This window comes from Coturnix japonica, chromosome 1 (genome assembly GCF_054131305.1).
Source record: "Coturnix japonica strain WE chromosome 1, WE-NBRP24, whole genome shotgun sequence".
NCBI lineage: Eukaryota > Metazoa > Chordata > Aves > Galliformes > Phasianidae > Coturnix > Coturnix japonica.
The window spans coordinates 167,039,139-167,066,942 of NC_140663.1; the positions used below are offsets into that span (position 1 = coordinate 167,039,139).

The following is a 27,804-nucleotide window of genomic DNA, read 5'->3' on the forward strand; positions in this document are numbered from 1 at the left end:
TGCCAGTCTTGGCTGGACTGTCCTATCACAGTCACCCTACAGTCCAGAACTGGTGCCTTCTGATTTCCACCTGTTCAGGTTGATGAAAGACGGACTGTTCTGGCAACATTTTTTTAGCAGTGATGCCTTCACAGCAGCTGTGGTACGGTGGGTCATCTCTTCTGGTGTAGATTTTTTTACGAACATAGCATGAAGGCTCTTGTTCATCACTGGTAAAAAATCAAAGCTAATGGTGGAAATTATATTGAAAAATAGTATTTTGTAGCTGAGAATTTGCTCTATAAAGTAGTGTTATTGTGTGCTCTTTGTAGTAATTTCTATGGGAATAAATAGGAAGCATTACTTTCAGAGCAACCTATGTATTTTTACTTTATGTTGATGTTAAGATATCATTATGTTTTCACTTCTGTTTTCACTTCTGTTTGCTACATGGCAGTATTGTAAACCTTTAGCATCAACATTCCTTTGTCCTATATCTTTAAGCTATAAATTTTAAAGAAATGTATAAAACAGCTAAAATATAAAACTATTATCACCTAGGAAAGTCCAGGTTCTGAATGTGTGGTATTGATGTCACCTAAACAATACCAAATTAAAATCAAGTTTAAATTTTTGCAACTTCCACAAATTCTACATTTGAGTTTGTCTTGTTTCTTTTATATTACACTGACAAAATATCATTGCATTTCCATAACTTGTTTCATCTGACCTAGTTGAGGTCTCTAGTTGAAGAGAAGATTAATCCTAGCTAAAAACTGATTATTTCTTTTTTACTGACTACAAAAGGGGCTTAGATCTACAAATTCAGACAATGATTTATTTTAACTTCACAGATATTTTCATTTAGTGGCATGAATCCAAAATTCTCTATAAGTAATGACTGCATAAAATGCAAGAAAAGTACAGCATACCAAAGTTCCAGTTTTAAAGAACAATATTAGATGTTTGTTTGATAATATTTTGGCTCTTATTAGTCATTTTGTTGTTGTTGGTGGTGGTGGTGTTTTTGTTGTTTGTTTGTTTGTTTGTTTGTTTGTTTTCTTCTCTGTTTAAGTAATACTTTGTGTAGAAGGAGGTTTTGATTTAGAACTTGATGTTCTTTGTGACTGAATTAGGACAAATATCTGAGAATTGAAATTTGCATCTAACACGAATGGCACGACTGTCATGACTGCCTATATTCAAGTAACAGCAGGATGCTGGCAGATGCTATGTCTATGAGGTATGACATATCAAATTCTGACTCCACTCATTTCACAGAGCTGACTTTTCACCAGATGAATGTGTATAAATGCCTCAGTACTTCAGTTCTTGTGTGTCATAAAGAAAAGGTCATATTTTCCAGGAAATTATTTATCTGCTCTTCTCTAAAAGTTGTAGTGCCCAGTATGTCCAAAAAACCAATTGTAAAAGACAACTAATTGTCTGGACACAGACAGTAAAGAAGTAAATCATTAAGACCTTGGAGTTAGCTGGATAGGTCAACTGGAAATGAAGGCATTAAAATCACAAAGTGTTTCCTAGGTAGCAGCTGATTGTTTTAAAATATTTTAGCTAAGATTTTTAATATCACAGTTTGTATTGGAGCATGTTATTCTGCTTAATATCGAGGTGAGCTAAATTATTGCAAATTTGAGTTTAGGATATGAGCATATAATTGAATAAGTAAAAGTCACAGAAGATAAATAAACTGTCACTGGTCAGCAGAGATACTATAAATACTGTCCATGTACTTAGAACTGTTCAATCTGTAAACTAGAACACATCAATTAAAATCCCTGAAGAAGATGTTTTGATCATTCATGTAATGATTTAACATGTGACCAGTGATCAGCAAACTAGTTTTTCATTTGTCATGTCAAATACTAAGTTAAATCTTTGTAAAATGTTTCATAATTTCATGAGTTGTTACCTCTCCATATATCTGTCTTATTATTCTAGTATTCATTTAGACCATTCACTTCTGAATTCAGACTCTCCTCTGTTCTTGTCTCATCTACACTCTGTTTCTCAAGAAGTCATTTACAACCTAAGTTATCTATATAAGAAAATGAATAGACACAGATGAGTAAGTAGAACTATGCAGACAGCTAGTTAACAGTGTTACGCATGGGTGATCATAGTCTCTGAAATGTAATCAGACAGGAATCCTTCATTATGTCATTTGACAATTTAAACTCTTTTATTATTTATCCCAATTATATTATATTGTCAATTGATCAATAGAAATATAAGTAAATAACAACTCCTGAACAACAATTAGATGATCCACAATATGGATTGATTTTTTAAATAATTCTCTTTTTTTTACTGACCTTTCTGGATTAAAACAAATTACCACGAGATATGTCCCTGCTGACTTCTGATATTGAAACTAAATGCAATCAAATCTAGGAAAACTGTTAATTTGGAAGTTATTAATAATTTGGTAGTATTAGCACTGCATCAAAGGAGAATCAAAGGAAAACTTCTTTTTATATGAGTTTCTTTCCACATAGCATATGAGAAAGTACAGAATATTTCTTAGACCATACTCACCAAGACTGCATGTACACCTAAAAAACAGTAGTACGATAGCCTTTGAAAAAAAATAAAAATTTGGAAAAGAATGTATTTAGATAAAAGTCAACTGATTTTGCTCACAGGACAGGTCTGGGTGTTTTATCAGAACTATACTGACTCTTACAGTTCTTCAAAAGTACTATGCAGTACCTTAAGTCTTAAAGCCATGGCCGACCACAGCCAAAAGATGTATTTAGACAAAGCCTTGTCACAAGAGAACACTGGGCTCCACAGTACACGTGTTAAGTACTGTGGGCCAAATCATCAGCTGAGAGGTTTAAAAAATAAATTCCAGTCTCAATAGTTTTTAGTTCTGAATGCATAAATACTCCATGTAGGAAAAATTCTGTTTGAGAAATCAAACCTGTTAAGAACTGGTCTTGTAGCATGTAACTATGAAAGAGCTGTAACAGTCAGTCAGAGTCAGACATAAAAGAGGACATAGAGGAAAATATTAAAAAGAAGTTGAGCTCTTTCAAACATAGTTGTCTTCATTTGGTAAAACAAAATAAATATGTAATAAAATTGTATTATTTATTTTTATTTTATGAATGCAAGCAAAGGTAGTGGATACACTGCATGAATAAATGAATTCATTTTAACATAACAAAAGTAGCCATTAGTTGAAAACAACGTGGGGATTTTATACTGTACTTAGAAGGGACATGTTTGGATCTCATAACAAGAGGTTGTGAAAAAAAAAAATAATAAAAAAATTAAATTGGTTGGTCAAATCTGAATATGAAATACTGTAAATAATGAATTGCATATTACTGAATATTGAAAGAAAAATAATAAAAAGAATCCACCTATGAAATAGTACAGAACCATTGTTTCTGTAGAAATATTTCTAGATAATCACTAAATGAGTTAGAAACTTAGCAACAAAAAGTAATGGGTCACACTCTGAATATGTGAATCTGTAAGATTTGAGGATGAATATATTTTCATACCTGCCAGGCTTGATCTAGTTATCATTACATAAAATAAAAGTAGTTTGTTTATCCTACTCTGCCAAAAGTTATAGCTGTTTTTGATAAAAAAATGGCTGTTTTTTTTTTTTTGCCTGAAAATCGAGTCCTTTGAAAACTTCTCTGTCACATAATCATGATGTATCGTTCTGCTGCAATTGTTGTAAAAGAAGATTGACAAATCTGAAAGGTTTCACAGTAAAAGTTATGAGATTAATTTGCATTACAGAAAACATTTTACAGAGTTAAATGCCTAAAACTAATAAAAATATTCTAGATTGTTAAAGATAAAAGAAAAAAAGAAAACTTTCCCATTGTTTCCATTTTATAGAAGAAAATGTCTGAGCTTCTGAATTAATCTACTAGAGAGTCTAGCTGATCCTACAAATAAACGTTTAAGTTCACTTCTAGGAATGGTCTCCTTGAACTCAGTGTGCTTACTGAAATGATTTAATTGGAGGCTGGAAGGTGCTGTATACTTTGGAATATGATTGTTCAATATATATTTTATTCATGATTTGCTTATACAAATGATAACAAACCAAGAAATACTCTTAAAAAAGATAAAGAAGAAATAGTATTGGAAGCAGTGATGTATGGAAAATAATATGTAAATGATTCAAGATTAATGATTGATGAAATATGATTAGAAAGATTGATGTTTGCGGAGATGGTACCTAAATATTTGAGGAAAAACTGTATCCTTGTTGTCAGTGTATTTTAAAATAAGCTGTTTTGGTTACTCCACTGTAATCCACCTTATGGGTTTCACAAACCAAAGAGATGAAACGGGATTTTCATCAGTGTAATTGCAAATTATTGACATGAACAATTATTGTGGAAGCATACACTCATTTTTATCCAACTCAGTTTCTACTATATATTATATGCTTCTTGTTAACAATACAAGAGTGTATTGCAGGATAACATTAACTGTGATTTTGAGCTTTCATTCTAAGTAAAAACATCATGCTAGAATTTTTATATTTACTGATTCAGACAAAGTTATGTCATAAATGCATTAATCTTAATCCATTTATTTTGTACTAATTTTTATAAAAATTATTTTAAATGTAACAGAACTTTTTTTTTTTTTTTTTTTTTTTTTAAGAGCAAAGTTGAGTTCTCTTCTTCTAACATGTCATCAAAAAAGCCAGATTTGCATGCTGAATTTCATTCTTCGTGTGGGATTCAGTTTTCTGATCATTACATCTGAGTTAGTCATAAAGACAATGCAAAGAAAGAGACACTTCAGAAGCCTGATTCATTTGACCTATGTCAACTTTACACAAATGAATAGTGTTCTAGGCGTTCAGTAGGTTAAATGGGGCATTTAAACAGTTATACAAGATTCATCTGTTTATCAGTGTAGATATCTGACAATAAAGGAAAATGAATAAAGAGCCTTTAGTGGCATTTTGCTGTTTCCTTGATTTCCAGAATGCTTTCTGAATGTCTGAATACCTACCGTGCTCTGACATAACTGTGTAGAGGTTGGCAAAAGTTAATTTAAAATTCTTTAACTATGTTGGACCTTCATTAGTAAAAGATGAATAAATGGTTTTTCCCTATTGTCAGTACAGCACTGATCTTATTTTTTTTTAATAGTACATAGGAAATCTGTGTAAAGGTATAATATTTTTCCGAATAGATTCAAAATTAAGGTAAATTTCAATCTTTAGCTTTTTGTAGACTTTCTTACTGAAAATTGTGGAACTAACGTATTGTGGGATAATGTTGCCAAAACACAAAGTAGACAGGTTTAGATTTAAAGAAACCTGGATCACAGAATCACAGAATAGTTAAGGTTTGAAGGAACCTCTAGAAGCCATCTTGTCCAACCCCTTTTCAAGCAGGGACACCCGGAGGAGGGTGTTCAGGATGCTGTCCAGGTGGCTTTTGAAGATCTCCAAGGAGGAGAGTCCTTGACTTAGGTCTATTACGTTTTCTAAATAACTTAATGTTTTTGTTCTTGGCCTTAGGGATTACTGAGAAAATAAATGTAGTTCCACATTAATTTTCTCTACAATCTTTCTTAAGTGTCATTTTGTCTCCTTATATTCCTGCAGTGAATTTCTATAGATGATTTGTGAATCTTTCCTGAAGCATTTTGTAAGCAAAGACAATGACTGGTCAGTCTTGTTAGATCTTATAGACACCGACTTTTAGGAGAGATGACATAGACACTGATAGCACAATGCCTGTAGTGAAAGTGTGTCCAGTACATCAGCTGTGAACAGGGTATAAATTCTGTTTGCCTCCAGCAGACTACTCAGTAGCAGAAGAGTACAACAGCAGTCGTCCTGCCTTTTTGTTATATAATGGGAGATGTAATGCCCAGAAAACTCAGAAATTTTTTTTTGTAATCTTTGGGAAATAATAATAATAACAATAAAAGATTTAAAAAGATTTAGATTAAAGGCAGCTGTCTATTACTCATCTAGTCTCATCCTAAATATTCACCTCAGTGTATCTCAGGTATGAAAATTCTTAGAGGAGGTTCCTCTAAGGTGTCCTCCTTTTCTTCTTCTGCATAAATAAGAAAAAGCAAGAAAGTTCTGTTTTCATATTTACATATGTATGGGTTTAAGAAGACATTCCAAGCTTGCTATTCACTTACAGTTTACAGAAATCAATTATATCAATGATGACAAAGTGCACACCATATTTTGAGAAGAGCACTGATGTGATATGTAGTGCTTAGCTGCTTGTCATGTCATCTTTATTTGGTGATAGTTCACCAGTCAAAAAGCACAGATCCAAACAGCCTTCAAGCAGGTGTCATTCAGATAGGTTCTGAAACTGGGTTCTTTCTGATTTGATATCATGTGATATCATATAATCACCTTGCTGAAGAAGAGACACTCAGAACAGAGTTCATGCCCAGGGTGCTTTTCAAGATCTTCACTACCTCTGGACAACCTGCATCAGGCTCCATCATCCACATAGCTCAGAAGTGCTTCCATGCGTTCAGAGGGAACTTCTTGTGTTCCAGTCCAGGTGCTCATTACCTCTTTGTCTGGATCAGAGAACTACTGAAAAGAGCCTGGCTCCACTTTCATTTTCTTCATACTCTTACAGTAAAAAAAACTTGCCCTCATTAATGAATTAAGGTATACTCATTCTTACAATTTGAAAATGGAAAGAGTATCAAAAGGGACACATTTGCAATTACACTACAATTATTAATATAAATCATTTTTGAAAGAACAAATGCAATTGACTATTATTATTTATAAAGTTTCTCTGTGTTGTTCTATTCTCAGATCTTGTCTGTGGCCTTAACCTGTTCTTTTTAAGTCAAGAATGGTCTGCGCAAGAGCAGATGGTTCTGAATCTTGTGAACCAAATGTAGTTGATGGCCCTGTTCTGAGGGGAAGAGAATATGCTGTCTCTAGATAACAGACATCATTACTGATAGGGGAAGATCACAAGGAATCTGACTGCTTTATTTTTAAGCCTAGATGTGGGACTGAATGACCTCCAATATCTTCATGGTTGAGCAGAGAATTTGTGTGAAATCCATTGGAAAAGTGGTGGAGCTACTTTCATCATTTGTCTACCTTTAAGGAATTCCCTAGATGATTGAGTCTGGGCTTTCATTGCAACTTTCCCTTCAAATGTCACTATGCCACATAACCAGATGACACAAGTCCAGGTTTCTTGCCATTTGTTTTCTCTTGCCTCATGTTCGCTTATAAAGTTGCCATTCATTTTTTTCCATGGCACATGTAAAAATGCTATTTTAAAACTCAAGTGAATATTTCTTAAGGATACATTATGTCTTCTATCCATTATCTGTAGAATCAGCCAAATTCTGTGAAGCTGAATAGACAACTTGTCATTTAGATACTCTCTTATAGCAACAAGATCATATTACTGGAGGAAAAATCCCTTACAGTTCTTACGCTTTATTTTGTGGTGGTTTTCTTTCTTTCTTTTTTTTTTTTCCCCCCCCCCTAAACAAATATTAGCCTCTAGAATTCCCAAACTGTCAGTAAAAAACCCTCAGTAACAAGTTAAAAAATCTAAAGTTATATGTTTAACATTCTATTTTATATTCTCACACTGAAAGTCTCAATACATCCTTAAATGATTATGTTTAAACAATTTTAAATATTTGAATCAAAATGCTTTCCATCAATCCCGTCTCTCAGAAGATGTAAATACTTGTCTTTGTCATTTGAGCAAACTTAAAATGTTTAGTTTAGCAGCCCTTCTCTGCAGTAGGTAGACTTTTAGAGCTTAGTGCAAGTCTAAAGTCAGTTACTTGATAGGGCGATATATAGAAGAAAATCAGATAGATCACTGAATTATAGCATCATAGCATAATGAAGGGTAGAGGAGACCTCGGGAGACTGTTGGTCCAATCTTGTTTTTGAATCTTTTGTTTGTTCAGCTACAGCATTGGATCGGGTTACTTGTACCTTTATCCAGGTGAGTCATGAAAACCTCCAAGGACTGACATTGCACAGCCTTTCTGGAAAACGTGCATTAATGCATGGCTGTCCTAATGGGGAAAATGTTTAACTCTTGTTTCAATTTGGACTTGTTCTCTTTTCCTCCTGATAGTCACCACTTTGGAAAGGGTAGATCCACCAATAACCCCACTATAGGCACTGGGGGCTGCTTTTAGTCCCCACTAAATCACCTCTATTCCACACTGACCATGCTCAATTCTACCAGTCTCTTCTTACAAAGCAAATATCCAGCCTCCATTATCTTGATGGATATCCTCTGAACACCTTTCAGATTACCAATGATTATTTTTTCTTGCTGATGGGCCTCAAACTGGTTGTACTACCATTTCACAGTCTAATGACTACTGAGCATATATGAATACTCAGTTTTCGGGATGTCTTGCTCAGTTTCACTGAAATAGATTGAGTTATGCAAATATACCCCATATGTAGGTCAGTTTCCTTGTATCTTTGCCCTTTAAATGGGCAATACACAAAGGCACAGAAAGTCGTGGGATATAGCATTTTTCCAAAAATCAAAAGCACAATGTAAAAAATAGACAAAAATATATTTAATGAAAAGTGCCAATGATAAAAAAAAAAATACTACAGTTAACTATTATCTCTTAAAACTGTAAATGGAAACAGTCAAATTAATCCTTTATATCATCCCATTAGCTCAATGAAATCTCATGAATGGTGAATTTAACAACCTAATATTCAAGTGTGAATAGAATGGCATTTTATTTATTACTCTGTAATTCTATTTTTGTGTCATAATCAGAATTGAATACAATGTTCTGTTTTAAGCCCCTAAGAACAAGAAAGACATTGACGCCCTGGAATAGGTAGGCATCCCGGCAGGTCATGAATATCTCCAGAGGAAACTCCACAACCTCCATAGGCAGCCTGTTCCAGTGCTCCGTCACCCTCACCATAAAGAAGTTCTTGCACACATTCATGCAGAACTTCCTATGCTCCTATGCTTATTGCTCTCCACAACTACCTGAAAGAATGTAGTGGTGAGGTGGGGTTTGGCCTCCTGCGTAACTGGGATGGACATTTGTAAAAATTTAATCTCTCCTGGCATAGCTTGAAGCCATTCCCTCTAGTCCAATCACTGTTACATTGGGAGAAGAGTCCGACCCCCAGCTCACACCAACCTCCCTTCAGGTAGTTATAGAGAGCAATAAGGTCTCTCCTGAGCCTCCTCTTCCCCAGCCTGAATAATCCCAGCTCCATCAGCTGCACCTCATAAGGCCTGTGCTCCAGACCCCTCACCAGCTATGTTGCCCCTCTTTGAACACACTTCAGGGCCTCAGTGTCTTTCTTGCAGCGAGGGGCCCAAAACTGAACACAGTACTTGAGTTGCAGCCTCACCAAAGCTGAATACAGGGGGACAGTCACTTCCATGTTCCTGTTTCTGATGCAAGCCAGGATACCACTGGCCTTCTTGGCCACCTGGGCACACTGCTGGCTAAAGTTCAGTCCAGCATCAGTCAATAGCCTCGGGTCCATTTTCTCTACACAGTCTTCCAGCCAATCTGCCTCAAGACTATAGTGTTGTCTGGGGTTGTTGTGGCCAAAGTGTAGGAACTCGCATTTGGTCTTGTTAAACCTCTTAAGTCCAGCTATCCAGCCTGTTCAAATCCCTCTGTAGGGCCTTGCTACCGCCAGGCACATCTATACTTTCAGAAAACTTGGTGTCCTCAAGTCAGAGGCTTTGCTGAAGGTAGACTACATCAGCAGCCTTTACCTTGTCCACCAGATGGGTCACCAGATCATAGAAGGAGATCAGTTTGGTCAAACAGGATCTGCCTTTCATTAAGATAATCCTTATTCCTCAAGATAATCTACTCCATAGCCTTCCGTGGCACTGAGGTCAGGCTAACAGGCCTGTAGTTCCCCAGGTCCTCCTTACAACCCTTCTTGTAGACGGGAATCACATTGCAAAGCTTCCAGTCTTCTGGGACTAATCAAGGAGCTCTGATAGACAATGGAAAGCGGCTTGGCTATCACCTCCACCAGTTCCACCAGTAGTTTCCAACTACTGAAGAATAGCAAGAGTATACAACACCAATATGTGAATGATGAATGTAATGCTTGTAATGGTAAAAATATTTTAAGAATTGTTCACAAAAAACAAAACAAACAACAACAACAACAACAACAAAAAACCAAAACCAAAACAACAACCCACTTTCTGTGTTTAAGATATGAGTGCCAGTCAAACAAGTTACTGCGAAAGCACTCAAATGATCTGTAGAACCTGAAGTATGTACAGAGTCAAGCATCCTTCTTAAACTCAGCTAAAGTGATCCTTGCCTTTCATATTGTTCAATTTAAAAGAACAACCAAGATTACAATGTGTATATTTATTCAGGAAGTATAAAAGGTTTCATAGAGGTATCCTGCGGAGAAAGCTATTTTGTTTTCCACAGGGTTGGAGTACATAGACAATAAGATGATAAGCCATCCAGTAAAATAAATTGCTTGTGTATTCAAAAACTCTCCCACCAAAAGCAGCACTTAAAATATTTAAATATTTGTTGTTATGCAATCAGCATTAGTACTGCAGATAAAAATAGCTTGGGAGCTGCTGCCCCATACAGTATATACCTCTATGAGACAATAGCAGCTGCTGCTTTTGACCCACTTCTTGAAATGCAGAAGAGCTTTATTTTGCAGAGGCATCAATCCAGCTTCTTTATGTACATCCATATCTATATACCTGTACCTTCCATACCTATGTATCTCTGTGTACAGAAATAGCATACCACCAAACTATTTTCTGTCCACCTCAAAATGAGGAATAGAGTACTTGAGTCATTCCATTCTCATGGAAGAAAACTGTAAGAACTTACACTGCAGCCAGCTCTTGCTGTTTTCAGGTATACATGTGGATAAACAAATCTGAATCACAGTCATTGACTCTACTGTTCATAAGAATATGAATTCATAATGTTGGAATTAGAATCTGAGTTGGTCAAGAAATATACTTTTTCCTCCATAAAGCTGTCATAGAGTAATTCAGGTTGGAAGGGTCCTCTAGAGATCACTTGCAACACTCTGCTAAAAGCAGGACCAGTTTTGATTATGCTGCCTTGTCTGATACAGTTTTTGAATTTATCAGAGAAACCTCCTTGCCAGAAGAGTAGAATCAACAAACTCTCTCCAGGAGCCAGACAAATTTAAGAATAAGATATAATGAAAATAAGAATGCATTACTAATCATTTTTGTTACATTACTGGCTACTTAGTTCATGTCTAAATGTCTGAATTTCTTTTGTATGGTCAGACATGGCAAGGTTAATTCAGTGATTGTCACATAGAATAAATCAGATATCTCATATCTAGCTGACTTTAGAAGAGAAAATGCATGAGAGTAAATTTCAGAGATCCCAGGAGTAAAACGATGGCATGTCAAAGTCAAGCAGCTAATCAGACTACATACCCTAAGGTATACCAATAAATCAGGTTGTCATGAGTGCTCCTAATGAAGGATTGTTTGTGCAAATTTTAACTTTACTGTCTTCAGCTAGTATTCAGAAATTGAATAATTGCCATGTTGCTCCCAATGGAATATGCAAAGTAGTCAGAAATACAGAATGCAATTTTTGAACATCTCTATGCTTTAAGTCATAGACAAAGAAAAGGCAATTTCAAATATCTACTGTAACTCTTTTGTAATATGTAGAGTTTGTCTAGATTAATTGCTGTTTAAAATAGACATATCTTCCAGGAAAAAAAAAAAAAAAAAAAAAAAAGATATTTACACTATCCGTGTTCTTCTAGTAGTTTTTGTTTGTTTGTTTGTTTGTTTGATTTCCTCCTTTTGAAGCTTAAATTTACCCTTAATCTAAAAGTTTAGTTTAATTTTTAATGGCTGAATTTTGTTTCTGCTTCTACTGCTAGATTACAGAGCCATTGTGATTGTATTTTTATTGTGTATCAGTTCATTAGTAAAGTTTCACTTGTTGAGCTAAGAAAAAATTCAGTTTTTTAGACTGCACACTGTTTTTCTATTCAGTCCTCCAAGTCTTCTTCAGTTTAACATTATGTTAACTTGAAGGCCGTGGAAAATAAGATGAAGTGGTAGGACAGGCACCAGAATTAACAGAGTGGAAAAGATTAATAGCTACTGAAAAGAGTGGAGTTCTAGTACCAAGTACTGGAGTCAGATCAGGGTGTAGCTTGCATACCATTGTACCAGATACTGCAAGCAGTGAGGTCCTAGCATCAGCTACTGGAGCCAGTTGGGGCCCAACAGCAACTAGTGGAGTGAGTGGGAACATGTGCCAGGAGGAGGAGTGGTGGTTTGTGGAAAATCAGTAACTAGGTGGTAACAAGCATGAGTGGGGTGAGGGTGGGACTCCACACTAGTGGCTGGTTCAGCCTAGTGCTGGCTGCTGAGGGTGGGTGAGTATCTGCATCTTCCCAGACATGGTGTGTAAGAGTGCATGTGTGTGCCTACAGATTTTAAGCTGCTCTTGTCAGCAAGTAGGGGACCAATGGGATGGACAAGGGGAGTTGGGACATGGGTAGGGGTGCTGGGAAGACAGAAAGACCATGTCGGTTCGTGAAGGATTGTGAAAGACAAAACTTTTTCTTTTTTGTCTCAAAGCTTCTCAAACACCAAAACACCTTTTTGGTGTTAAGACTCGAACTGACAACTGCAAATTCTAGGGGTTTGAGTGATGGGTGTCACCATGCCACATTACTTCTGCTTATGAGTGTTAAGATAAGCAGAAATGGACAAGAGGTCTTTTTCGGGGGTGCAGCTTGAAGGATATGAACACTGCAGAAGGTGGTAATGCTTGTGCATGCCAGTGAAGGCAACACTCCCTGCTGGCTTATCTGTTGGGCCAAGTGTGTCACACTAACTGAGAAGAAAGAAGAAAAAAAAAAAAAAAAACAACAAAAAAACTGAGAAATGGGGGATAAAAGGCCATGAATAAACTAAGGACTACAGAGAAAAATCTTCCAAAGAAACCTTTGATGGAGAATTTCCTGAGGGGAGAAACCTCTTTGGAAGAACCCCCTCCCCCAGGGCTGGCTTGCTGCAAAACTTCCTTGCTTTCTCTCATCTCCTTTGGTGACTGTACAAGCTCTTGAGATCAACAGACCTACTATGAACCGTGCTGGACCCACAGTGGTGTCTCTCTCTCTTGCTCTCTATAAAGACTCCTTCCTTTTATTTCCTATCTATTTTCTATTGTGCATCTTCCTTTCCTCATATCCCTAAGCAATAGGATTTGGAATAAACTGGTCAGGCTAATATTTGACCTATTGTGTCTTAATCTTGTTGTTGGGTATACATATAGTAAAAGAAACTCCTCACATTCCTATTAACTGGAAACAAGACAAGGATCTTTTTGACAATCTGACATTTCTCCAGGCAGCTCTAACTTTTTTAACTTCACTTATAAAACTTTTCCACCATTTTTCTTTAAATAAAATCTGCTACAGTGTAGTTTGGTTATTGATTCTGTCGATACCACAGTTCTTTCATGCCTTCAAATTCTTTTTTTTTTTTTTCATAATGTGAAGTACTGAGAAGAAAATTATAAGGTAACATTCAAAAGAGTTTCCATGAAGGAAAAAAACCCAAAACCAAACCAAACCAAACAAAAATATGCACAGGAGAAAAAATTAACTTACTTAAACTCAGAATGTCCTACTTTCACTGAGTAAATTATGCAAAGAACCTACATAAAAGTAAATAGCAGTTTTATAAATCAATCTATAAATGCCTAAACACAATCCCATTTCAAGAAACAATTTAAAGAGATGAATCTGAAGTATCATCTTTGCAGTCATTTTAATTCGAACACTGAAATTTGTAAATTTCTAAAGTCTTTGCCTAATGTGGGAAAGGTGATATCAGGAAAGTACAAACAGGAAAGGCAGTATTACTTCCTGTAGGCACTTTAATTCTAGGCTACATCTATGAAATACAGAAAATATATATAATTACTTCAATCTTAATTTCAAGTACGTAAATCTTTCCCAACCTGAATGTGCATTGTGTACCTCAGATAACTTATATGAATGTTGCAGATGCTACCTATCTGAGGCAAAACAACATGTGAATACAAATTCAATCTATTCATTATTGCTTTTCCTATGGATAATGAAATTGAATCATAGAATTATTTATATTAGAAAAGACCCTCAAGATCATGAAGTCCAACCATAAATGTGATCTACTAAGTTCTAACACTAAACAATGCCCCTTACTACCATATCCATATTTCTTTTAATATGTCCAGGGATGGGGACTCTCTCACTTCCCTAGGAGGGCTGTTCCAATACCCAATTAACTTCTCCATGAAGAAACACTGCTTAACATCAAGATAAACCTCCCATGGCACAACCTGAGTTCATTTGAAACAGAATGAGCACCTGATAGACAGCACATATTTAGGCAGTAAAAAGGTAGATTTTAGAAGAAACTGAAGCAGAATTCTCTGGAATTGAAACCATTTAGAGATTAAAGATTTTGTTTCTAGCTTATGATGTACTGACCTACTTTGCATGAATTTTCATAGCAAGTACAGACATACATAACATTAGTCTTTGCTTAAAATATATCAGTGATAATTATGATTGAGAAACAGTGGCTGCTCAATCAGAGGAAAGCATTTTAAAACCATTAGTAGTGAAAGCATAGAGCTATACAATGAACATGATTTACAGATTTTTCTGTTGCTAAAGTGCAAACAGTATTTCTCACTTTCAAAAAGATGCTGACTTAATTTTTTTTTTTTTTTCCTCTCATCAATGCCTGATTTTTTCATTAAAAGAGATAAGAATAAGCAAGAACGTATATGCACTGCACTAAAAATTCCACCACATTTCAGGAAAAAATAACATTAAAACAAAACAAAACAAAACAAAGGAATAAAATTTGGCAGCCCAGACTAACTGAAATAAAGTGCCAAATGCTGTCTTCATCATAATGCACTATTACAGAATGTTAGTCTCTAAATTAATAAAATCAGAAGAATTCTTTGTAACTGATCTAGGAAGCTCCACTACTTATAAATAGGAGAGAATTGGTATTTCACTAATCTGCAAATATTTTTTTTCTTTATAAAGCCAAAGGAATGCAAAGCATGTTTATTATATAAGGCTATGAACAAGTTATTGAATGTACAAAACAACTGACATTAGGATTTTGTTTTGTTAGTATTTGGGACCATGTCAAAAGCCTTGCATAAGCCAGGCCCCATTATAAGAAAGATGTTGAGCATCTGGAGCAGGTTCAGAGGCAGTCAATGAAGATGATCCTAGGGGTGGAGCACCTCACTTATGAAGAAAGGATGAAATAGCTGGTTTTGTTCAGCTTAGAGAAGAGAAGCCTAAAGAAAGTTCCAGGGAGACCTCATTGTACTACTTGAGGGGAGCTTGTAAGCAGGAGTGGGACTGACTTTTTATGGGGTTTGATATTGACATGACAAGGGCAATAGTTTTAAACTCAAACAGGGGAGAATTAGGCAAATTGTCATAGCTATTGATGATCATAAACCAGGACTTTCCATATTTCCCATGCTCCATTTTGGATGAAACAACAATCTTTCATTTGTATACCATAAAGGAAAACAGTAGGCGAGGACAAGCAACAAAGATGGCAATAGCACAGAAAAATGGCAAGAGAATTCTGAGGATACGGCTGAATAAACACTGTCTTAAAATCTCAAAATGTAGTTGTTACTATCCAAATCATGAGTCACAGTAAATAGCTATTATATTAAATAAATAATGAGAATGATTGAGGTCTCATAGTAGAGAAAATTCTAACAAATGGCAAGTATTTAAGTGGAAATCATTTTCCAAGGAGAAATTTTCTAAGGAGCCCCTGTTTCATTACAATGTGTTCTGCAATGATTTAATAATTTTGAAGAAAAAGTGCCAGTTACTGAATTACCAATAGAACATCCTACTCAACATATTGTAACAGTCTGCCATTCAGCCCTGACCCAGTTTGCTTATGAGAGTTAATGGAACAATAATTTAGGTGACTTAATCTAAAGATTAATATAATTTTGTTATACAATATATCTTTTCTGTCAATGGAACATTTGTACTTTAAAGAAATTCAGTCATCAGTATAAGCATGATGGGTAGCAAATACCATGATAAAGAGGGCCAATAATTTTCATCAGAATATCTTTTTTTCAGTTAGCTCCAGTTTTAGTAGAATAAGTATTCATAAATAACTTACTCTCTCAGGGCTATAGAAGAACGTATATTGAAAAATTGATAGGATGTGTTGAATAAGGACAGGAAAAGACAGTTTAGGAGCCTGGAAGTGGGAACTATGAGTCAGAGAAATGCAGTGATGAAGCAATGAGAACACAAGGAGACTAAAAGAGAGATAGAAAGACATTACTATCCTTCTTAGTCAAATAGATGCTTTCATTAAGTAAGGAAACCACAAATGAGATTAGAGGCTTAATCAGTAGTAGGATAGGGATCAGAAACCAGAGAGAGGACTGAGATATGACTGAAACAAAGACTGAGAAAAAGATTTGTTGGAGTGATTAACAGGAAAGTGATCAGTTCTGGCTCTGCTAAATGCTTTGGAAAAGCAGCTCCTGGTGAGTTCACACAGAGCTCTTCAAAGTACTGGATATTTTGTAATAATCTCTCATGTTTTAGCTTTCCATTTATAAACAAGAGATAGTAACTACTCACTTCACACAGGTGTTGTAAAAATAAATGTATTAATGTTCATGAAGCACTTGGATGCAGTAATAATGAGCACTAGGAAAAGTTTCTGAGGAAATTAATTTTGTCTTTAGAATATGTTTTAAATAGTCTGAATTAATGAAGGGCAGGGCTATGTACTCAATGACAGAGAACAGAAAACTGCTCAGCAAGTAAGCAGAACTTTTTCTGTGACCAAAAACAGTCTAGGGGGTATCATGTTAAATAATAATAATAATAATAATAATAATAATAATAATAATAATAATAATAATAATAATAAAGTCATTATGTAAAAAATCTATGCCATAGAATCATAGAATGAACTGTAGAATCATAGAAGAGTTTAGACTGGAAAATACCTTAAACCAGACATGTCCACTGCACAATCTGCAGGCCACGTGTGGCCCAGCACAGTTCATAATATGGCCCACCTCCACCTTGCACCATCATGGCAGTGGCTCTGTCTCACAGATGGCCCTGGTCTGACCCTGGGCATGCAACAGGTACTTGGAAGTATGGCAGTAGAGATTGAACCTTCTAGCAGTATTCCATTCCATTTTCTTGTCATGTGACAGGGACTGTCTGACAAATAATGCCTGATATGGAAGACTGTATGAAGCAAAGGTGCGGAATTGAATTCCTCCATGCAGAAAATATTGCACTCTCTGACATTCATCTATGCTTGCTGAACATTTATGGAGATAAGCCAGTGAATGTGAGCACACTGAGGTGGTGGGTGGTGCGTTTCAGCAGTGGCAAAGTAGTCAGTAGGATGGTGCAGATAAGTGCAGCACACAGGCTCTTGTTCATCAGTGGTGAAAATGCTTGGCTAATGGAGGTGTCTGTGATGAAAAGAGTGTTTTGTAGCTGAGAATTTGCTTTGTGAAAGAGTGTTTCCATGGAAATAAATAGGATGCATTACTTTCAGTGCAGCCTTCATTGATGTAGCCCTAGACAATTCCTCTTCATTCAGTGAGTCCCAGAAAAGCCAAAAAGTTGGACACCCATGCTTTAAACCAATTACCCTGCCGTATGTAGGGATAACTTCTACTGGATAAGATTGTAGAACTCATGTAAATTCAGAAGCCATAGAAAACTGTAATTGCCCCATCTGTTAAATTTAGGATGACTGACCTTGGAACTCTAATAAAATTCAGTGTAATATTTAATGTGTAGTTAAACACTGTTATAAGTTTCAGTCTTTTATGCATTGTCTTTTAATTAGTATGGTGTATGAAGTATGGGTAGGTGGGTGGGCTCATGATTTACATATTTATAGGATCCTGAGGGCATTTTTACATTTTTACATGCTTGGTGAAACATAGAGCTGAAACCTAATTAAAGTTTTCTTTAATTGCTTAGTTGTGTGTGTTTGCATATGGAGGAAGGTTCTAATATGTTTTATAGACAGAATTCCCCCCCTTTTATATATGCAGCATGTTGGATGAAATCAAATTTTGATAGTTCCTTTTTTTTTTTTTTTTTTAAATCAGAGTAGAGGAAATAAGGAACTTCTGTTTCCTGGTTTGCATTTACCCAAGTTCAGTAGTTTAAGACTATCATGTTTGGAGACTTGACAATCATCACAATTATGATGGTCATCAGAGGATACTTCTGATGTTATTGTTATAACTGGAAATAATCTATGCTAAGTGCTTGATTTGATTTTGTTCATGATTTGTAACAACAGTAATTATAAGAAGTGATATGCAAAATGGCTGTGATGTTACCATGTTAAATGAGAAAGAGTAAAAAGAAAGTGTACAGTAACTTCATTTGAGAATGTAACAACTGTGTTGAAAATAATTTCCACCTTCGTAGTAACAGATAATTTGACTAACTTAATTTTATATGTATTTCATATTTTATGTTAATAGACTTCATGGATGTTGTAGGAACCTGTATTTTACTATTTTAGATCAGTGGATTTTTTGCCATTCCTGACTTTTCCCATCTCCAGACTTAAAGACGTAACTTTCCATTTCAGGAATCTCGTGGCTTGTGTAGAATCAGCCACATAAGTTATACTGTTCTTAAGGAACCCCAAAAGTTGTTATTTTCCTATTCATTTTTTATTAAACCTTCTAAAGAGCATGTTTGTATTTCTTTTAATTTCCTTGTCAGTGTAATTCAGTTTGACATCTGGAAAATCTCAGTTTATCTCTGTGTTTCTCAGCCTTCCAGATACATTTTTATGTATCAGGTTACATGTTTTTGTTTTGTTTTTTTGTTTTGTTTTTTGTTTTGTATTTCCTAACTAATCAATTTTTATTCATTGCAGGCTTTTCTTAAACAGTACCTCTCCTGAAACATTAATAACTTAAGTAAGACTTAGCTCATTTCACTGAATTCCAGACAGCTTATCAAAAGTGACTTAATTGATTTTATATTCAATGCCACTCCTGAGCATGTCAGAATAAATGCCCCATCCTCTTCTTTTTTCTTCCTTCTCAGTGTTGTCATGCTATCTTTCTTGTCCTCTTACTAAAATCTGCACACATGAGTTTGTGAACAAAAGGGTAACAGAATACTCTGTCAGAAAAGTATATTTCTTGGCAGATCAGTGTCCTGTTCCATTTCCCAAGAAAATGACAATACATCTATGTCAGGAAAATTAGGAGCATGCTGCAAGCAGGATTGCTCTAGTAGCATTACAAAGACATGCAAGAAATGTAAGTCAAATTAAACCTTTAATTTGAAAGAATGGAGAGAACTGGTCACCGCAATTTGCAACACCTGTAAGATTGTTAAGTAGAGAGATGATATGATAATCACCAAAAGTCAATGCAAGTTAAAACTTGCAAAAAGACTTAGCACAGAATTCTCCTTCAGCCTTTCAAAATTTCTTCTATTTAATAATGCTACTCTTAATTTTCATTCATGTTAAAATGCCAAGAATAATAGTTCATTTGTGTGACAGATTAGATTGTGAAAGATAGGTAAGTAGGTTATAGGCAGGTTAAAAATGAGCCTTCCATTCATGCAGAGAAACACATGATGCTAAAATTAGAAGTCAGTAGATGTACTATGCATCTTTGTATGATTGCTGTAATTACATTTCAAATTGTGTTTCCCTACATGACTGATTCCTGTTAATACTTCCACAGAACACAAAGTATAAAATGTATTGTTTAAAGCATATTGTGAGACTTTAAGAAGATCTTAAACCTCAGAATACTTTTCTGGCATCAAAACTTATGTAGCAATAAACGAACCTGACAGGATGAATAAATCTCATTTCCATTTGAAATAATAACTTTTTGGTGTTTGATGGATACCAGGATCAATGATTTTATGCCTGTGAGCTACTCAAATGGAATTAGACAGTAAATGTTGCTCAATGGAGTACAACCAGAATTGATACCCTTTTCTGAAGCTAGTAATCTATTACGAAGAGAATCAAATTTGCACTATATTGATGTATAACCCATAATTAAGCACCTGACCTCATCTTTTCAAGTTGCCTTCATTCTGATACTAACCTGAAAAAGAATGAAAACTTCTGAGTTGTTGCTTTAGATTTGCTCTGGAATTTGACTCTCAGCTTCGACAAAATGCCCTGAAATGAAGAAGTGTGTGATTTCACCACAGAAAATCAAACAGATGTAGTGAAGGAAAGAGCTATCTGTTATCAAGGAGATACGTAGTTACCACCTTCACTACAGAGGATGGGGGTAACCTAATATTTCATTTAATAGCGTATCTCTGGAAAACAATGCAAGTTAGCATAGCCTTCTTATGTTTTTGATTTCCACCCTACAGCATGACTTAATGTCTACCTGGGATTCTTCAAACTAAATCTCTTATCTTAAAATGTCTTTTCCCACTACTCTACAACATCAAGATTCAGAGTGAGAATTAGACAAATTATAAAACAAAACATATTAGTAGATTTGTTTAATGTTTTTATAGCACTTTTTCTTTTTCCATAATTTTCTTCACATAACAAAAGTCATAAGATGACATAAAATTGTTTTTCACATATCTACGACATGGCTGATTCATATATTAAAATTTCAGTATATGTCATTTCTTCAGTATGCTAAGGAGTTTTGAATAAATCCTTTAATCAAGACATTTGATCTTTGTTTATACTAGCTGTGAAGCATAACAAGAATTACACTCATGTGCTGGAATTTCATCATGGACAGTTTCATTGTGTTTAATTGCCCACAGCATATTGTGGTAAGACTGTACATGTGGTATGAGCCCTCTCCAATGCAAATTTTGTCCTATTTTATGGGCGTTAACTAAAGTGATTAGGGATCTGTATGGGAAATCGTTGATCATAGACTGAACCTCTGATTAGCCACCCAAGGCAAGCAATGAGTCAACTGCAGGAGCACAGGTGAAGGCAATTCATCTGTGCTACCAGAAGGAGTGGAGCTTGGCTCCACCTCTCCCATATCTCATTTAAGGGCTGACTACCACTAAAGCAGAATCTCTTTTTCTGGAGATTGCTCCTTTGTGGAGTTTACTGTGAACTTTCTATGTCTGTGAGCATTTTCCCTTTATCTTTCTATCACTGTAATCTTTTGTATGAAACATCTGGTTTAACCTCTGTTTTCCTTTCAAATGTACATTATAATTCCCAGAAGACAGTTTAGAAGTACTATGCGTCTTGGAAAATAGAAGGCTTTAAAATCATGGATGTGGGCTTTTCTATATGATTTGGTCCTAGTGCCAGGAATCCTTTAAACAAACATGGAATCCCATTAGGAACTAATGTGTGGAAGGAGAGTAGCAGAAGATAAAGTTTTGGGTTTAATCCTGAAGCTTTCAGCAGACATCATTCTTGAATGTATTTGATTTCTCCTGAAGGAGGTTTTCTATCTGGCAATACCAGATACCAATTGGTCTGTTGGGAAATTTGGACAAAAAATATGTAATATTCATTCATTTCACTATTTCTTTCAGAAAGACTGGATGCTCTTCCCTATTTAAGCTGACATCTCATGTTTTGATTTTACTGTATCTCTAGACTTGCTTTCAGGATTGGAAGGACTCGCCTCTATAAAGCAAGGTCAAATGCAATTTTTCATCAAAGCCAAAATGATGAAATTGTAAATACCTTTCTTAATGGGTAAAACTGCAGTGAGTTTCTGTATTTTAAAGGCATGACATTTATTATTCTGTGCTATTCTTCAAGAAATGAATGGAAGGTGGCTTAAATCAACTATTTTCTCATTTCTAGAAGGCTGTTATTAAATTAACTCTTTACAAGTTAACTTGTAGTAGGGAATCATGGAGTAAATCCAAAAAGATGCCCAGGGCACATGATGTCAGGCAAGAAAACATGGGTCATTAAGCTTATTTCTTAGGAAGTTAGTTAACTGCCAGAAGTGTACCATGATGAAATGTGTAGTCCATAAGCTATCTCGCCAGAAATCTCTTTATTTGTATGCCCACAGGATGGTTAACTTATTCTGTACAACACTGAACAGTCACTGTAACTCACAAAAAAAAAAAAAAAAAAAAAAAAGGGGTGCACTAATTTTATCAAATCAGTACCTTTCTTTGTGGATTAAATAAGAACTAGACCCAGTTAAAAAATAAATAAATGCAAAACAGCAATGACAAGCAGGATAATAAAATTTCAGTAAGGAGTTCCATAAATGACAGATGAAAATCTTTCCCCTAAACCTTACTTCTCACTAACCCTCCTCAGTGTATTTTTGTAACTGAAACTTTGATGGTAGATTTCGAAAAGTTTGTAGTAATTGGTTGTATAATCCACAGATGGAGAAAATCAGTATTGTTTTGTGATCTAGAGAAACACAGAGATTGTACATGTAACGAAGGTAAGGACAAAGTAAGCCCTCTGATCTAATCAAAGTTGCAATGCATTGTTCCAAAAAGAAGAGAAGCTGGGCAACCTGGCACACACACACACACACACACAACAAACAAACAAACAAACAAACAAAAAAAAAACCAGAAAAAACAGTTGGGCAGATATCATATGGATTTAGCCCATTGAAAGATTATTATTATTATTATTATTATTTGTCACTTATGAAACACACTTCCTTTCTAGCTGAGGTAAAGATACATAAAAGATACATAAAGCAATCACTGTTGATAAGTTAACATTTAATTTTTCGATTCTCCCTTTAGGTTACACAGATTTCTAACAAAAGAAACCAGGGCAGATAGAGATCAAATAGAAATAATCTACCAATATATAGGTGCTTAGTGTACAAGTTTTACTTCATAAAATTTTTAGACTCTGTTTTTGTTTCATATCTTCAAAATATTTTCACTGTTATGCACATCTTGGAAACTACTAGGTAATCAACAAATCTAAGTTTCTGCTTGCAGCAACTGAAACATTGCTATGGTTGCTTTATTATTTGGCTGATATTCTTTACTTCATATATGCAGTTTTTCTTAATGCAGATAGCACAACTTGTTTTCCCTTTTGTTTCCATTGTATGCAGAATATTTAAAATTGTACGTATATATAGAACTATTCACATCCAACAACGCTAAATTGATCGATATAAAAAAGTATCACAGAATTCAGTAATTACTCTTCTAATGCTCTTGAATGAGTTTATTAGAATATTGTTAAGAAAACGATATACTTTTAATACGAACTCTTCATTGAGACTGTGAAATATAAATAACATTTCAAACTAAAGCAAATGGATAATTTACCTTTTGAACATCTTACAATGAATAAACTTTGGAAACGTGACTTTAAATCTTGTGATCAAGAATTCTGATTTGCTTTCTGTTTAATAAACTCTATCTTTGTTTCTGTTATTATCAATCCTATTGCTACACATCATCAAGAAGAGCCTGGCCTCATCCATTTCACTCCCACTTCTCTGTAGATATTTCTAAACATCTATCAGATCCCAATCAGTCTTCTTTTCCCTGAGCTGAACAGACTTAGGTTACTCAGCCTTTCCTGACATGGGACCTGTTCTAGGACTTTTATCATCTTTATGGCACTCCCCTGGGCTCCTTCTACACAAACTCTGTATTTCTTTGAACTGAGGAGTCCAGAACTGGACACAGTAGTCTAAATGTGGCCTCATCAGGGCAGATTAGAGGGCGAGGATCACCTCCCTTGACCAGCTGGCCACATCCATGTTAATACATCCCAGGATACCACCGGTTTTCTAGGCCACAATGGCACACTGTTGGCTCATGGCTCAACCTGTTGTCCACCAGGTTGCCTCATTTCTGAGATTATAACCCAGCAACATCAGCAGATACTGTAACTGTTAATGCATTGAAATTAGTTACTTTATCAAACACTGCAAAGATTTACCTAGGCTAAAAAATGAAAAAAAGATTGTTACTCACATGCAAACTGAAGAACAGCTTCCCTGCTTAATATGCTACCAAAAATGTTGGTAGTTAGACACTGATACTGTCCAGAATCCTTCATCTCATTAGGGTTACTGATGATCAAACTTCCATCTATTAGGCCGTAGCGATAATCACTTTCAATGTCAATTTCAGTTCCGTTTCGAAGCCATCTTAGGAAAAGAAAGAAAAACTACTTGAACGTTTTAGGACCAAAAGAAGACAAAAAGAATTGCATACAGAACCCAAGAGCATTGGCTATCCCTAGGGGTGGATGCTACTCAAAGAATGTCTATTCAGTACCCCAGTGGTTTGGTAAAACTCTGGATGAGGACTGTACAGGCTGAAAACTTGTAGAGGGCTTGATGTTTTGTTTTGGTATTATAAAACTATTTGAATCTGTAGCAGATGCATCCTGAAGATGTCAAGAAGTCAAGAATATGGCTATAGATATAATATGTAAATAATAAATGAAGTTTCAGTTCACATTTTATCATTAAAGCCTTATACCCATAAGCTGTTGTTTTGAGGGAGTAAGGAGAATGCATATTCTCTGGTGAAAAACCTCATTCTTCTCATTCGCCTATGAAGACTGAAACAACAAAGCCTCAAATAGCTCACTAGATAAGAGAAAATATTTTGGGAGGCTTATCAATAGACTTCAGTGCTCAGGAATAATCTCTGGGGAGTATGCATTATCTCAAAGAATAATAATTCATACAAGATGATTTTTTAAATCAGCTTTCATGTTAAACTGTTAATAAAATTAAATTGTTAAAAGAATGATTCTGATGTTTCAAAGAAGATATAAGCAGAGCAGCAGGTATCACAAATCTCTATGAAAGGGGTCACATGGAATCACTATTATGAGGCACAGATATTTTCCTCCATTACTAGTTCACAATCACTCTGAAATTTGAAAGCTTACTCAGGAAACTTCCAAGCACTTTCACACTCTGCCAAAATTCAGAGTAGACGGCAGAACATAGCAAAGTCTGGGCTCCAGAGGCAACTGTAAAGAAGCTGAATGATTATCAGTTCACCCTATCCTGTAAACATTTGTGGTGAATGATGTACTGGCAGCAGAACTCAGCTAAAGTAACCCTGAATTTTTCTCAATCAAAAAGTCAGAACAAACAGGATTAAGATAGACTATAAAACTATAATTTGTCCATTTTATCATGATTGAATTTTTGATCACAGAAGAGGCCTGCCTCATTCAGTATAAGAAGTGGAAGACAATATACTGTACAGGATATTAAGGAAAGGTCTGCAGGATTTACAATTTTTTTTTTTAAGATTCTTATGTAACAGAGCTAAAAAGTCAAATTCTCATCTTGAATGACTTATTATATATTTAAGATTTTGAATGAAACATTAATGAAAATTAATTTACATATATGAATGCAATAAAAGTCAAAAGTTATTTGATCCTGATGGACATTCAGATAAGGAAAAAGTCAAAGTGACATGTTTTGGTATTTGCAGTTGGGACGTAAAAGAAAATAGTTCACTTAAAGTAGCTCACTTCACTTTGTTCATACTCAGAGACCTCATTTCTTATGAGCTTCATATCTACCTGGCTATATGTTCCAAGGCCATTCTAATGAAGTATTCCAATCATACAATCCAAGAACATTAGAGGAAAAGCAACCCTAAATTGTATGTATTTTCTTCTAGGAAGCTTGACCAATAGGAGGAGAGAAACACAATAAATAACACTTAAAAGACAATGACTTTATGAGGAAAATATTACTTTTTTTTTTTCTTCCTTTTTTTTTTTTTTTTCTTTCTTTCTTGAGGACAAGCGACAAAATACTTCAAAACATTCTAATTTGGTTTAATAGAGATTTTTATTTTTTTCAACTGCCTTTGTGTATCAGGAAATGTTACTGATGAAAAATCTCCAACAAAAATAAAATAGCATGCAGGTTTGTCTGAGATAGATAGTTTTTTTTTTCATAGCATCTTGTAGAGTGCTGTATTTTTTTTCCCTCATCTGGAAATAGTTTCAATAATACACTAGTTGCTGCTGAGCAACCCTTAAGCAGGATCCAGGACATCTGTGCTTCTTATTCTGCCGTGCTGTAAGTAGATAAGAAGTTGTCAGGGGACCCAGCTAGGGTAGCTGACCTAAACTGACTAGAGAGATATTTTGTATAATATGATTTTGTGCTCAATAGTGAAATCGGGGGGAAAGGAGGAGGAAATGGTGTAGGGAAATCTTCAGAGTTATTGCCTTCCCAAGCAACCCTTGCACATAATTGAACCCTGCATTTTTGGAAATGGTGAACATCTGCATGATTTTGGGAAGTAATGAATTAACTTCTTATTTTCCTTTGTTTTACCTATGTTTTGTTTTTTACCTATTAAACTGTGTTCTCACTTTTCTCTCCCACATTCCACTGAGAGCAAAGTGATCTTGTGGCAATGCAGGTCTCAGCAGGCTACTCAACGCAACTGTAGGAAATGCAGTACTTCATGAGAGATACAGGTGTAGTGAAGTGGCATCTTGGAGAATTCTGTACGTACTCATTCTCATCAATGCTCTATGAAAGTTTATAGGAATATAGTGAATGTCCATATTTTTCATGGAAAGTCAGATTTGCTCCTCACTATGTGGATTCTGATTTATGATAATGAAGTATGATTAGCATAAATGCTGAGCAAATCAGGTAAGTTTATCTCAGGGAGTTCTTACCTAAGTACTGGAACTCAAGGGGAGGGGGGGGGGGACGACCAAACATACAGATGTTTGGTCACTTCCCCCTACGGTAGGATGAGGAAGAAAACTGGAAACAAAAGAGAACTCCTGGATTAAGATAAAAACTATTTACTAAGAAAGAAAAGAAAAGCAAGAATAAAATGTGATTACAATATATATGCATCCAAGGTACAATTACTCCCCTCCTGTGAATAGTACAACTGTTTTCCCACCCACACTCCTCCAGCAATGGAACATCTCACCATCCACTGACCAATGCCCAGCTAATCCTCCTGCAACAGCCACCACCTCCTCCCCCTGTCTGAGTCCCCATAGCTTTACAGCTTGTTGCATGATGTCATGTGGTATGGAATAACCTTCTACCAGCTGGTTAAAACAAAACAAAACAAAACAAAACAAAACAAAACATGATGTAAAATTTTAGTTTCTGAGTAGAGCTTATCCAAAAAGAAACAAGTTATTTATAAAGAATCCATAGCCTAAAATGAATAAATAAATAAATAAAAATTAATAGGTTACAAACACCACACATCAGTTACTCAGATGGGAAGCCATCCATAGGGAGGGACATAGGCTGGAGAAGTAGGCCCATGAGAAAATAATGAGGTTCAAAGCTAAGTACAAGGTACTACACTCAGGCTGTGGCAATCCCAGCCATTTATACAAACAGAGAGAAGAATCCCATGAGAGCAGCCCTTTAGAAAAGGATTTAGGGTCCTGGTAGACAAGAAACTAGACATGAACCAGCAGTGTGCACTTGCAGCCCGGAAGGCCAACAGTGTTCTGGGCTGCATTAAAAAAGGAGTGGCCTGCAGGGAGAGGAAGGTGATTGTCCTCCTTTGTTGGGGAATAAGGTCAACCAGGGGATGGGCCTGAGTAAAGAACTGCTAAGATAACAACAGCTGAAGAAGCTGAAGCAGAACCATGGAATGGGGATACAAAGCGCTTTGCCGGATGCCCCGTGATGCCATGATTTATGCAAGGGAGAACTCTGGGAGTGGGAAGGGTTGTGTATGGGTGGGGTTGTGTAGCAGGTGTATGGGACGCACAT

General features: G+C 35.6%; 1 protein-coding gene across 11 annotated transcripts in view; it reads right to left on the reverse strand.

Annotated features, from left to right (window-relative positions):
* Positions 1–27,804, reverse strand: part of CNTN5 (contactin 5) — a 538,457-nt gene that overhangs the window by 169,119 nt on the left and 341,534 nt on the right. For all 11 annotated transcript variants that reach the window (XM_085508884.1, XM_032442190.2, XM_032442192.2 and 8 more), the window contains one exon: positions 24,026–24,201. In XM_085508884.1, coding sequence (XP_085365010.1) covers positions 24,026–24,201 — 176 coding nt within the window. The remainder of the gene's footprint in view (positions 1–24,025; positions 24,202–27,804) is intronic.